General features: G+C 36.0%; 1 protein-coding gene across 3 annotated transcripts in view; it reads left to right on the top strand.

Moving 5' to 3' along the window:
• Positions 1–14,572, top strand: part of ZNF385D (zinc finger protein 385D) — a 242,742-nt gene that overhangs the window by 98,958 nt on the left and 129,212 nt on the right. For 2 of the 3 annotated variants that reach the window (XM_035316282.1, XM_035316280.1), the window contains exon 2: positions 5,459–5,601. Coding sequence is in view for 2 of the 3 variants with exons in the window: in XM_035316280.1 (XP_035172171.1) it covers positions 5,459–5,601 (143 nt within the window). In the remaining variant the exon portion in view is untranslated. Of the gene's footprint in view, positions 1–5,433; positions 5,602–14,572 lie in introns of those variants that run through there. The other variant, XM_035316281.1, reaches the window with a different exon arrangement.

The raw sequence follows: 14,572 nt of genomic DNA, 5'->3' as shown, positions 1-14,572 counted from the left end.
TAATAAAATATATAATAAATATATATATATATATAATATATATATATATTGTAATAAGTAGTTTTGAATTATTTGGTTTTGGATGTTTGAAATTTGCCAAAATGTAAATAATGAAAAGGGTTAAGTATCTAAGTAAGAAATAAGGAATTTAATTTGCGGTGCAATAAATGTTTCAGCTGACACAGTGGTTTGATTTCTTTTTCTCCTCTAATTTTTTTTTTTTTTTTTCTTCTTTTTTGGTTTGGCCAGTGAACTGAAAAATCAATTACTCCCAGATCTCTGCAGCTGAGACAGTGTTGCATTCATCCTCTTCAAAGTGACTAGCAACTGTTAACATTTTTAACAGCAAAACCTATGAAATAAAGGGTTACATTGCCACACAGTGTAGTTGATCCTCAAGTTGTCTCAGGAGAGTCAGCTGGAGCGAGGCTGGTGTGGCTGGAACCCCGTTCTGAGAGTTCCTTTCCAGTGGGTGTCAAATATTTTATACAAATATTTTGTCTGTTCCTTTTTTAAAAATTTATTCTGAAAATAAGAGGGAATTACATGAAAAAATACTGTGTTTAAAGGCACCTTCACCCCTTCACCCCCCCCTCTTTTTTTTTTTTTTTTTTTTTTTTAATATTCTAAACAAGGAAAAATATCCTCTTTTGGCTCACTCTCTCTAGAAAATATTTTAATCCTCAAAAAAAAAAAAAAAAAAAAACTGGAAGGAAGAAAAGAAGAAAAAGATCACAATACCTTTCTGAACTTACATTTTCAAGTTACCTGAAAGTTAACTTTTAAACTGGAAACCTGTGTGTTCCCAGGCACTGAATGAAAGGTTTTTTGAGATTCTGTCAAGGCAGAATTGTTGTTTTGACCTTCAATAAGCTATCCCTTGGAGAGGTGGGAGAGGGGGTGGAAACCTTGGGAATATCTGTACATGGGAGAAAAAAAATTACATTACTGAAAAAAAACTCAGACTCCAGGATGGAACAGAAATTGAACATTAGTTTAGGGTGTCTCTGATGTATTGAAAATGACCATACATGTGGCCAGAGGGAAATAAATGTAAAGGAATGAAGGCGGAATTCTGCAGAGATTTGATTTTTTTCACTTGGTGTTTATGATGGTAATAGTGATGGAAGAACTGAAAAAAATTTGGATTAATGGGGTATTAATTTAGAGCTCCTACATAGTTTTAAAAATACCTCTGAGTTCCAAATGCATTGCAAAAATTATCTAGACTATTTCTGCCTACAAAATTTGGGTTGGACATTTCCTTAGGACAGGCTATTTGATAAGAGACTTGATTATTCTTTTTCTGGAAACTAAACTTGCAGTTGAGTGGAAGAGATTTGGAAACTGAAGTGTACATGAGGAGAGGCTATGCAGGGAAAGATGCAGTATACCTTTTCTGTAGCCAAGTCACAAAATATAGCAGTATGTGGTTGCCAAATTATTCAGCTGTGTGTTAGGAGACCTGAGAGACAGGATGTCCTTCTCCAGAAACTTTATGAAAATATGTTATTTATTATTCTGCACATAGAAAAAAAAAGTCTTAATATGTCTGTTACTCTAAGACTTTTATTCATTCTGTGCTTTTCTTAATCCAGATGTTTAAGGCCAACACTCACAACTATCTATAGTCTTTACCTAGCACTAATCTGAGGGATTTTCCAGGTGAACTAGACAGAAGAATTTTCATGGGAGACTTTCTTATCAGAAAATGCTGTTTCAGTATTAAAAAATAAATAAATAACAATAACAATTGTTAATAAATAAATAACAATAATAATAATAATTGTGAGTGAAATGTCCTTAAGATAACACCAAAACATACCATTTTTAAATAAAACTTTTTCTTCATTTTTGAATGACTTATCATTTTGAAATCTATTTTCAAGTCCCAAGTCAAACAATGTTTAAAGTCAAAACTGTGTGTGTGTGTAAAACATGGTATTTATTCACATTCCAGTTGAGAAAAATCAAATGTAAGAATTGCTTACAGAAAATACAGTTTGAGGCTGAATCTGCAGGAATCATATCTTCATCTGAGTATTTCTGTCTTCTATTGGCTCAGGTTACAGGGAAAAAAGGTCTTGTAGTGATGAGGCTCATATTGCAACTGGTTTCAGTAGAACCTCTTGAATATGCTACATTCTCAATGTTGCATGTGTGGCTTTGCACCATTTAATCTGTCTGTGCTCACAACACAATGCAGTATTGGCTGGATGGACCGGAAAGACTTGTTCCGTACATTATAATATCATTTACTTATAAGACTGGAATTAGCAAATATATTCTATCTTCCTATTTTAAGGAATTGTAGCATGCTACCCATCAAATGTAACTGTAGCATGCTACCCATCAAATGTAACTTTAGGCCTGTACTACCTTATATTTTGGGGGGGGGATTATTATGTTTCTCTGGTCACGTCCTGTGTACATGCCACTTTTGGCAGTGATGCCTTGGTGCACTTCAGGGCATCAAACAGCCTATGGACAAAATCTATCTGTGGTCTGGGGTGTTAACAGCACTTTTGTGGTCAAAATGGAACTTCCACCCTTGCTGACAGGAAGTTTGTGAAGTGGTTGGCATTGAGCTATCTCTTCATGTGATGATCAGAAGTATTGCAGCTGAACAGAGAAAGCTGTGGATGTCTTTTTGTAAAAGCTTATCACACAGAACATCAAAACATCCATAAGCAACCTTTACAGTTCCTTACCTTTCCCTAGTGTTCAGTAACACTACATAACTAAAGAAGACCTAAGCCTTGCTGTAAAGTTATTTTCTAAATGTGTTCTTGCCCCATGGCACCACTTCTTTACAAAGTGAATTCTGCTTTATGAGTTTTACTGCACCCCTACTTCTTTCCCTTCAGTTTGCTGGCTCTCTTGTTTTCCTTCTGTTGATATTTCTGCCCTTGATAGCTCCTTCTTTACAATAAGAATTTCTCTACACATTCTCTCTAAGAACTCATCCCAGTAGGCTTCTACCCCTCTGCTAATGCATTAGAAGGGAAGTAGTAACATTGGCATTCACAAATGTTGTGCAAACATTTTTCAGTGAATCTGAGTCACAAAAGTTGTTGCCATTGCTTCAGGTTTTGTTGTTCTTGTTGTTGTTACTGATTCTGGAATCCAGCTCTGTGCATGCTAAGTGGAAAGAGAATCTAATTTTTGCTGCCTTAAAAATTAGAGAATTTCCTTTAAGTGTAAGCATAAATTTCATGATACCTATCACATGCTCCATCATTAAAGGACGTCTGACACTATTGTAAAAACAGAGAGCAGCTGTTCTGAACATATTCGTTTTCTGTGCTGTTGTAGCCAGGACTGGGGTAGATTTTAAACTCTGTTCCAGAGGCTCTGAGTCCCAGCCAAGGTCTTGCAAAGCTGGCTGATTTTTTCCTTTTAAAGCGCGTTCTCGTCCCCAGATGACTTTATGCAACACGGGCTGGCAGCGGCAGGTGGGTGAGTGCCTAGTCATGCGACAGAGGAGAATCACAGAAAGAACTGCTTCATCCTTCATGGCATAGTATCCAAGAGTATGGGATAGCAGTGCTGTTGCTCTAGGTAACCTGAACCTGCAGGGCTGTAACACTCCCCTTAGTAGCACTGAGATAACACACCCGAGGAGCTGTTTTCCTAAGCATGGGCAATGTTTTTCAGTTTTGCATTTGTGTCTGTGAATTGGAGGAAATTTAACTAACAATTCCTAGCTATTGCCAGGCAAATGCTCAGCTTGGCATTTCTGTGTGGTTGGGTCTCAGGTACAACCAAGAGACTTCTTAATAATGTTTTTATCAATAGAAGTGGCAGTTTTATTTTGTAATATGTGAACACTTTGAGAAAAAAATATGTTTTTCCAACTTCTAAAAATACCTTTATGGGCTTTTCCTATTCAGAGCGGGGGCAAGACTGGCCTGTTCGACATTACCTTATCATCCTTCTGACCTGCTTAATTTGTTTTTATGCTCTTTTTATAATAATTACATGGGAATTTAACAATTGCCAGTCCAATGACAGTCATTAAGTACTTGATGGCTCTATGCTAGTGAGCTATGGAAAGCAGAGCTGTTTGCTTTATGCTTTTCTGTTGCCTATGCAGCCTTTAGCAGCTGCACTCAAAGAATCTGACTTTGTACACTCTTAAATTGAGGGTCTTTGAAAATTTGGTTCCATCTGATTTTATACCTAAAAGCAGAACTCTGGATGGTCTGCTACAACTGGTTCATTAAATCCTGTGCTGCTAGCCCTCGATTAGAAGCATGAAATTGCAACACTTCTTAGCAGATTTGCTGACCAAATATGGAGAGATTCCATATATCGTTCTGAGTATTTTATATTTGGGCTCTTAAAGAATGTATGCAGTTCATCTAATGAAGCATCTATATGTATGTGAGAAAAGAAACAGATTTCTGATCTCTCCCTCTGTTGGTCTATCTGCCTGTGCCTCTATTGAATGAGTAGGGTAAAACTCCCTTTACATTTTTTAAAATGTTTCTTGGACTCTTACCAGCAGGTTTTTACAGTCTGTTGCCTGCCTCACAGATTAGAAGAACACTGGCATATTTTAACAGTTTCCTAGGATCCAAATAGTCTTTAATTAAAAGGGAATTGATGTTTTGGAGTGCAACCAAAACATGGGAGACACTGGAAGCAGAGAACAGGCTTGAATTCTTCCAGCTTTTAGCTGTCTGTGGCAAGGGGCAAACAAATAAGTAAAACACAGTCCACAGAAAACAGGTAGTGGTTTATTGGTATTCAAGGACATTTCTTCATTTGCATAATGTTCCCACAGAACTGTTGATTGGTAGCATTAGCAGGGAGGAGCTTTCTGCTGTACAGAATCTGAACCTTCTCCACACCCTGGAAGAGCAGAATATGTTTGTCAGTACCTTTCCAAAGCACAAATTTTGATGGCTACTGAAATTGTTTATAATTTAGACTTGTATTGATCAACAGTTGAGGCAGCTAGGTACGTTGTGTTTGCTAGGTTTAGGCTGACTCAGAAGCTCAGTTAATTAAAGAAATTAAATATCTGCAAATTACATGACTTTCACAGAGCAGAACAGCTAGTTGTTCTTTTTATTCAGGAGTTTGCTTGAAGAGTGTTGAGTAGTAGGGCTGGGGTAAAGTACTGAAATTGTAAGTGAATGAGACTAGCTGAAGTTCTGAAGGGAAGTCAGATGTGCACTGAACTATTGTTTTAGTCAATCCAGGGACAGAAATGGTTTATTAACTAATTCTAAATAATGAAAGATTGATACCTGAAGCAGTTATTAATAAAGACCTATAACCAACAGTCAGTCCATTACACCCTTTTACAATAATGCAGTAATTTTGTGGATAAATAAATCTGTATGTTTAACCCAATATTGATATTTATTTTTGCTTTTTTTTTTTTTTTTTTTTTTTCCCCTCCATGTTTATGTTACTTGCTGAATGCCTTCTATCTTTCTACACATAGGTGGTACATGCCAGAGCCCTGCTCTTCCAGCCTTAGTGCGTCCTCCTGCTCCACCCTTACAGCCGTCACTGGATATTAAACCATTTCTTCCGTTTCCTCTGGATACTGCAGCAGCAGTCAATCTCTTCCCCAACTTCAATGCAGTAAGTACACTCCTAACAGTTACTGTCCACTTCAATGAGCCACAGTTTCCACAGAAGGCTCAAGAGGGCACAAAGTAGAATTTTATGTACTCAAACCTGGAATATCCTCTTCCATATTGAGGGCCAAATAGCTCTTTCAGACACAGTGGTGTGTCTGAAATTAAAGCCTAGCTGAGTGTCAGCCAGAAATAATGTAGAAGGAAAAAAAGGATATGATCCCAAGTGACATGCAATAAAGTTGCAGGACATATCCAGTCCCAGGCCTTGTGAGTTTCCCACTCTAACTTAAGATGTGCAGAGTTTTTCTAACATAAAGTTTGCTGCAAGCATGAAAACCGAGTGATTCTGTATCTCATCTCCAACATTCTTCTTGAGAAATATCTAAAATTTTCAAATCAGAGGGTCAAACTTTATCTTTGTAAATGGTAAAAAAAATAATAATAATAATAAAAAAATAGGGGCAATTAAAGCAAGAATGGAAACAACATTAGCTGGTATATGAGCTATTCATTGGCAAACAATGCCAATTAGGATAGGCATTAGGATACATTATTTCTCACCCTTTAAATTAAAAGCAAGGTTAGATTTCTCTTTAATAATTTCTTAACTTATTCATACTATCTAAAAATTTAGAAATCTACTTATTACTTCTTAGGTATTTTCATTATTTTACTGACCTAAATAGTGAGTGTTTCAATTTTCCCCTTTCTAGCTGGGCTATTTAATGCTGTAAAAGGAAGAAAAAATTAAATTGATTTTAAATTTATTTTAATTTTATAGAATCATGTCACTTTTTAACTCTAGGATTTTCTTTTCTTCATTTACCTGTGCTACACATCGGAAAATAAAAAGTTAAGTGTGTGCTTGGTTACCTACTCTGAGAAACAGAGAGAGGGGTGGAAATTGTTATGCCATAACATTACTAATTAAAATATAAAATCTTAATTTTCATAATTAAGAGTCATAGAAGAACATACCCATTCTACAAGTGATTTGTAGTAATCAATAGCAAATTTCAATAATTAAATGTTAATTTATCTACCTTTTATGTATGTTTGTTTTGCTTTAAAGCAATTGGACTAATTATAAGAAATACTTATTTACGCAGTCTTAAATGCAAGCAATTTAAAACATTAATAGAGATAAGAGCAGCTATAACATGAAAGTCTTAAAATGTTCAGAAAAAGTATGTCAAAGAATCATTACAAAGAAACTGTCAAATTTTAAAATGTATATACATATGCAGTAAAGTTTTAAAAAGTGCTGGTGTTAACCAAGTTAAAACCTGGATAACATATTATGATATGTATTAATTAGATTTAAATTTAGTGTACTCTAAAAATCTTACCAGTTTTGTTTTGTGATCATTACTTATATTTAATGAAGGAGGCCAGCTGAATTATTATAAACATTTTATTAGAGTTTCAGTTTATATTTTATTAGAATTTCTTTTTTTTTTTTTTTTCTCAGGATTTTCCGTACATCAGGATTTTCAGATAGTTTTGTTAATTGTTTAAGTCTGCCTAATTCAAATTCAAAATTAAAATTTCATTTCGTTCAAAGACTGATTGTATACTATTGATATATGGGGGGAGCAGAGGGGTGTAATGTGCACTGATATTAATTTAGAAATAAGAATATAAAAATAGACTCCTAGAAAAACCGTGTTATTCCTGAACATCATCTTTATGTGTAAGCACTGTAGCTGGACTTTAGAACTCCTTATCTCAGAGTTTTCAGTAACCTGAGCCTAAGATTCAATGATAAGACCAGCAGCCCTTTTTAACAACACACTGAAATGCATTCCCATGAAAAGCGCTGCTTCCTGTGATGATGCATGGCCATCTGCCAAATCTACCTTTGCTGAGTGTCAGTCCTGAGAGTGAGAATGCTGTCATCTGAGCTGCTGTCTGCATATAGACTTTTCCTTGCAATGTGATCTTTGCCTTCTCATCATGTGTGCTGACATGCAGCATCATCCTCAGTGTTCCCATTTTCCTTCTGAACAGTACATTATTGAACGCTGCTATGTTTAGCTCATATGCCAGAGCTGGTTAATGGCATCCTCCAAACATGAAGGCTAGCTGACTAGTTATGCATATTTCCAGAAATTCTTTCCAGGCTGACGAATCTTTGGGGACTCATCAGCTGCTGCTGAGCATTATCAGTGTAAAGAGAAGGTAACCCACAAGCCATATTAGACTTTAAAGAGAACGAGAGAACGTCTGACAAGGTCTTTAAGTATGTGAGTGTGAGACAGGAAAGTGTTTGACCAAAAAAAGACCTGCCTAAATATGCATACCTGTGAAGGACTAGCTGTTAATAATGTTTTATACTTATTGACTTCACAACCCTGCACAGTGTCAGTGGAGAAGCATTTGTACTTTGTGACAGAACCAAGGTTAAACAAGTGGTCAGTAAAAGACCTAGAACTCCAAAAACCTGAACAACTGGATGCTCTCTCTCGTGTTGCAGATAAATTAGCTTTAGCCTTGATTTGATACATCAAAGTTGTAGATAGGGTCTTAGGAAATATAATTCCTCTTTACCTTACCATAATTCTACAGAAACTAATCTGTTTGGCATCATGTCTGGGCTACTTCCCAAGTCTTGAAGGAATTACAGAGTTTTGGCTATTTACAGGCCAAAACCACTTTTCAACAGCTTTCCTTTGAGAAGAGGAGGTACTCTTGATCAAGGAGGTACCTTTCCCTTGATCAAGGAGGTACTCAAGTAATGATGTGTCATGTTCCAGAGAAAGAAAGTCGTCTCCAGTTATGACAATCCTAACTCAGCTTCTGAGTTTGGTTGTAATAAGCATAAATATCTGGGCTAATCAGTCTAAGTTTCTTTTTAAAAGATAACAGAAAAACAGACAATTTCTCCATTTGTTCAAGTGGAGAAAAATGCACAAAAGTAGCTTGTAATGCAGACACCCTATGTATCTATGTTGGGATGAGGTGAAGTGAACCCTGAAAGTTTCCCATTCATCTCTGATGACTATAACGAGGGACTGGCTCAGCTGCATCTATGTTTGGTGAGATGAATCCCACATTAAGGGGCAGGTCATAAGAAATTCACAGCTGATATTTAAATTCCACTTAGAAATAAGATGACAGAAGTGCAGACATTGTATGTCTACAGAGACAAGCTTCTACTTATCAAGTAGTTATGCTAACTTCTAATTATATCTAAAGACAACTTTAAAGGAATTAGTATTCAGGCTAACTGGATGTAGGTATTAGGGCAGGTGAAAGCAATTTACTTGCTTGATTTTTCATACAAATGGAGATTCTCTTAGGCATATACTCAGGATCTAACAAAAAGAAATGCTGATCTTAAGTACATCATAATAATAACAATAATAGTGAGGTGTATTTTATAACATTTTTTCACTCTAATTCAGTTTGTTACAAATACAAGATTATTTTATTTGTTACTAATGACTTTTGGTCTAAAGCTATCTCCATTTTTTGATGACTGCCTCTGAGGAAAACATTCAGCACTGATTTCTGTGTAGTCAAAAGCTTGAATCCAGGCAGAGAATAGAGGAGTTAACAAGGTCTGTGGAAACCTTTCTCAATAATGTGTCTGGGCACTGTGGAAAGGGGAAATTAAAAAGCAAATAACCACAGAAATGCAGGGATGATAACCTATGAACCTTTAAACCATTCATTTTCATGAGGGACATTTTCTATTTGTACAAGAAAGCTTAAAGCAAACATACCAATTAACAATCTGGTTAGCTGAACATTTGTAGGTGTTATACTCTTAAATGTGAAGCAAATGGGTACCCTCAAGTCCTATGTAGAAAAAAATTGTAAAAACACAGATGTTTAAATTGAAAACAGTACACTGTTGTGTAGACCCCTAGGAATCACAACTTCATTGCAAGTTTATTTGTTAGAAAAAGATGAGTTAAGTGTACGGGATATACGTGGATACATTTTATGAATTAAATCTGACTACCTACAATACATATGTGGCTTTCTAAGATGTGTTGTGAAGAATGTCAGAAAAAATAACTTGTCTATTCTGAAAAACGTTTGAGATCATTTAACATTTTGTATAGTTCTGTGTTTTCAATCTTGAAATATTATTTATGCTTCATAGACTGTGGTATAAGCAAGATCTGTAGTGGAAGAGGTCCACAATGTAGAAGATCCATGTGAACGCTTCTAAGCAGAAATAGAGATACTGCTTGAAAAGATCCATCCTAACTCCAAAATAAGGCCCATGTTGCCAGTGGAAGACTTCACAAAGAAACATCATTTGGACAGAAATATGATTACATTTTTGACTTTCAACTTATAACTTGGAAGAGCAGTAGTAATGTCAGAACTCTACTAAATTTGGATTGAAAAATCGTTGTTACTCTACAGATGTCTTTTTCTCATGATCCATCTGTAGTAATCCTTGTCCAGTTTCCTGATTTTTCTTGTTTGTTTGTTCTCATCCAGTACTTTCAGGTACAATACTTAAGGCTTCATGTGTCACCTTCCTCTGGTAGAGCTTTGTTATTTGGGAGGGAATGTTGGATGTTGCCCATAGTTTGGAGTTTCTAAGGTAGTGTTCCAACAGCAGCTTGTGTCAGGGTGCCAGGGTAGTTCTCCTTGATTCCTGAAAACCAAACTGTAAAACATCATAGCAGCTCTGAGGACAGCATGAATGCTATGCTCTCTGTTTACAGAGGTGATGCTTGTATTTGTATGTATCAGTAGGGTGTAATTATGGCTGGCTTGTTTCAATAGGAGCCACTTTGGTTCATGCTCTGGTTTTGCTGCTAGACTCTACCTGGCCTGCAACCACCACGTTAGCTCAGGTGGAGCAGAGCTTCCTGGTTGTTGGGAAATGCAGTCTTGTCCTGTTGTGCCAGGTGACAGATAGAAATGGACAACATAGGAAACCTGCCTCCTAATAGTCATTTTTGGGAAGGGTTATGCCAGAAAAAGTAGATATAACCTGTCTAAAAGCTGCCAGAAGACAGTTAAAATTTTCCTAATATTCTTGTCCTGGGTAGTTTTTTATCTTGAAGAGAGATATGTGCTACAGAGCTGACATGCCAATTTTCTGAATTTTCTGGATACTATGAATAAGATGTATCTTTTGATATCGAGGAGTGCAGAATAATTCTGAAATATGTTATTTTTAAAAAAATATTAGCAGCCTGAGATTCTGAAGTTTACAAAATATATTGCCCCCTCTCCCCCTCCCTTTTTTTTTTTTTTTTTTCTTCATAATGACTTAGTTTCATGATTTCTGATGTAACTGAGCAGGAGAGATTAATGAGACTTTTTTTTTTTTTTTTTTTTTTTTTTTTTTTTTTCCCCATATTCTCATCATTTGCAATGGTGCTTTTTTCAGCACATAATGTCCTTTGAAGTTAAGTAGTGATGGCTTTCTGTCAGAATTCTTTGTTTCCAGAAAGGCATAGTCGGGGGACAATGCAATACCCTCTGAGAGTCAAAATGAAATATTGTCTATGTGGAAGAACTTGGCAGTAAAAATACAGTCTGTGCTGCTAGTGATTTTTAATGTTATTTCTGTGAAAGAACCTTTGTCAGGTGGAGAACTGTACCGCATCAAATTGTTAGTTTGTCAGACAAACAGAGAGGATTATTGCTTCTGGGGATATTCTTTGCATGGCTGCTCATTTACAGGTGTCTACAAACAGGGTTTTTGGCTTGTTCTTTTCCTTTCCATAGCACTGCAATTGAGCTGTAAGATAGGTATAGTCTTCTTTATAGTTGATAACTCTATTGTTGTTTAGCTTAATATTTTTTTTTTAAAAAAAGGCAAAAAAAAATAAAGTATTAGGATGATTGCAAAAATAACGGTTGGGTTTAGGAAGTCTTTGTTCAAATAACACTATCATCACTGTCCAGGGCATTTAATTAAGAAGTCTGCAGGGCAAGAAGAGGGATCAAGGAGTGAGCAAACACAAGAAATTCTGGCAATTCAGATGTTTTTATTTGGTGCTTGCAAATCAGGAATGAGTCAACATCAGTATGAAATATTCAATTATTTGAATTGGCCAGATTTATTTGCCTTGTATTTAAATCCTTAATCTATGCCCTGGGATGTGTCTGAAATAACAGTATTGCTCTGATTCTCTGACGTAGAAGAGAATAACTTGTTCATAGCTTGGGAAACATGGTAAAATTAAGCTCTTTGTCTTCCAATTATGAGTTAGTTTAAGGTGGTTCCGGACCTCAACAAATACCTGATCGTTCTGTTTTTCTATACAGCCTATGCTCTATGTCATGGTCAGGGAACAGAGCTCATATCTGGCTTTATATAAGTGTTCCTGCAGCTCTCTGGTAATCTTCCTGTGGTTGCCTGTGGTTGCGTGGAGATTGTTCTCCATTGCACTCCAGAGAGGCTGAGAAGTAGTATCTCAGCTCCCTAGAAACTGTCTCCAATGTGTTTCCTTGTATTTTCTTTGGACTTGGTGCATGGGTAAGGATCATCCTACTAAATCTAACCTTAAACTGAAACTAACCTTAATCCTTTTGCAACCTTCTCAAAAATTTATAGCCTCTGCTTGCAACCACTGTCTGGGACTCCTGCAAGTTTCAACACAGGCATCAGCAAAGGTTTTTTTATCTTCCTCTTAGTGTTACTTTATGTTTTAGCAGCACTCCTGGCCCCGGCTTTGGAATTATTTGCATTTCCTCACATCTTATTTGAACAGCTTTAGGATTATGCTTCAGTTAGGGAATTAGCAGCTTCCTATGCTTATGATGAACAGCTGTCACCTGTTACGACAAAGATGACAGCACTGTTGAGAGTGTAGAGGAGTTTGCTAATGGGTGCAAATGGGTGAATACCATAAAAAAATCCATTAAAAAGTTTTATTTTCATTTAGAATAAATTTGTGCCAAGTGTGCTCCAACCTTCTCTGATTGCTTTCAGTTGAAATTCAGGTTTCTAGAATGTGCATTCTCCTGGGCAAGCAAATTTTAAGATTACCTTGAAATAGCCTAAGTTTTGTGTCATATCACCTTGCTAAACAATAATATACCTATCCTGGAATTCATCTCTGTAACTGTAATGTGGGTGTAAGTCATCCAACCATAGCTGTTTCCTGGTTGCTATCCAGTTTTTGGAGAGTAATGTGTACCTTTGGTAAATCTGTTTCCATTTATCCAGATGACTTATTTCCAGTATGCATGTAATAGTATCACCTGTGTTTGGCCTTCTCCAGCTATTGTCTCAGCTGGTATTCAGCTCTGTGGCCTCATTCAAGGCCTGATGTCTCAGTGCTGGTGGTCATTTTAATGATTGTAACCTGCAAATTATATTTGTTTTTATCTCTACTTTATGGATGTTGGTAGAGTGCTGTTCTAATGCTCTGCTCACTAAGTGCAGCAAGTGTACTTCCACCATGTGTCTGAGAGGTCATGATTTCTTCAGGATTTTGTTGGCAGTGTGTTACTTCCCAGTTACTAAGCACCTTGTGACTGAAGACCAGATGTTTGTGCTGCTCCTTTTTGCCATTACAGAATGGAGGACATTTAACTATTCTGTACCAATTCCAAAGTCCATAATTGACTTAAAAGGTCTGAGGCAGAAGCACTGTTTGTATAAGCTTCTGACTGCACTGTGTCCATATAGTGTAATCTGTACAGTAGGTTATGGAGTATCAGCTTGAAGGTGTTTTCATTAGCAATGTTGTAGGCTAGAAATAATCTCTGGACAAAGGGCTGTATAATCTACTATCACTTCCTAAAAATGCCATGCAGAAAGCTACGTTTTATGTGTTTTTCTCTCTCTCTATTTTTGATTTATGGAAGTGGTTTCTTTTAATTGTTGAAACAATCAAGAGGATCTAAATATCTCACATGCTTGCTTGTTTAATTGATGAGTAATAATACTAAAGGAATAGACTTTCTGAGTTATCTCAACTAGTCTCACACATTTGCTAGAGGGCACTGCACAGTGGGCTGACAGATAACTTGCTGTCAGAAAGTCATAGTATCCACAGCAAAGGCAATAGCACAGCCTTACTGGGGACTAAGGGTCCCTCAGGCATTTGCTTTCATGCAAAACAATCTCGTAAAGGAAATTAAATGAAGTGCTCTTCAGATTTGTCAAGTCTTGATGAGTGGAATTACTTAAAACTAAATTTTATAAAGCATTTTATAAAGCATTTTAAATAATGTTTTAATCAGTTGATGTTTACACCCTTTGTCTTAACAGCACTCAGATGAAAAAGATCAATGATTATTTTATTCTGCAAAGACTATAAAACTTTAATGGGTTGCATAATAAGTATAACTCATAAAATCTACAGTTTAAATATGGATGATTATTAACCTGTTTTTAAAAAGCTGCAATTAAAGTGAAAAGGAATTACTTAAAGAAATGATTTGATTACTGCAGTCTGAAGAGGAAAAAGAGTGATAACATTTTAAAATCGGTATTATTTCTGTTGATGAGACAGACATTTGGGAAGATTTAAAACACGAATTTTTCCTGCCTTAGGCATGTGTTGCTAACCTAGCAACTTAGCTGAATAACTATTTACTGATTTTCACTTTTTTCTTGTTTGCACAACCTGCAGTTTGTTCATCTGAGGACTTTCAAAGTTATCTGTTGAAAAAAGTATGAGCTTGCACAACAGGTAATTTTACATTCAGTAAATACATTCCTAAGCACAATTATCTCATTAATTGCATATTCACAGCATGCAATAACATTTCTGCTATTACTCAAGATATTGTTGTAGAACACCCCCACTTCTATCTTTTATGATAATTAAAATGTTTGAGGCTCGTTCTCACTATTCTTAGTCACAGTAGTTTAGGCTAGCAAATGACACATGCTAAAGTCATCAATCTGGAGTCATCTTATGATGCAATCTCTGATGGAATATTTCTGTAATATTCATGTCCTGACTAAGTTATTTTACCCCAACAGTTATTTATTTATTTATTTAATAAGGGAAGAAAATCCCAAAAGATCTTAT

The sequence above is a fragment of the Oxyura jamaicensis genome, chromosome 2, assembly GCF_011077185.1.
Source record: "Oxyura jamaicensis isolate SHBP4307 breed ruddy duck chromosome 2, BPBGC_Ojam_1.0, whole genome shotgun sequence".
In the NCBI taxonomy this organism is placed as follows: domain Eukaryota; kingdom Metazoa; phylum Chordata; class Aves; order Anseriformes; family Anatidae; genus Oxyura; species Oxyura jamaicensis.
The sequence above is the reverse complement of the archived record's forward strand: the minus strand, read 5'-3'. Positions and strand labels throughout refer to the sequence as shown.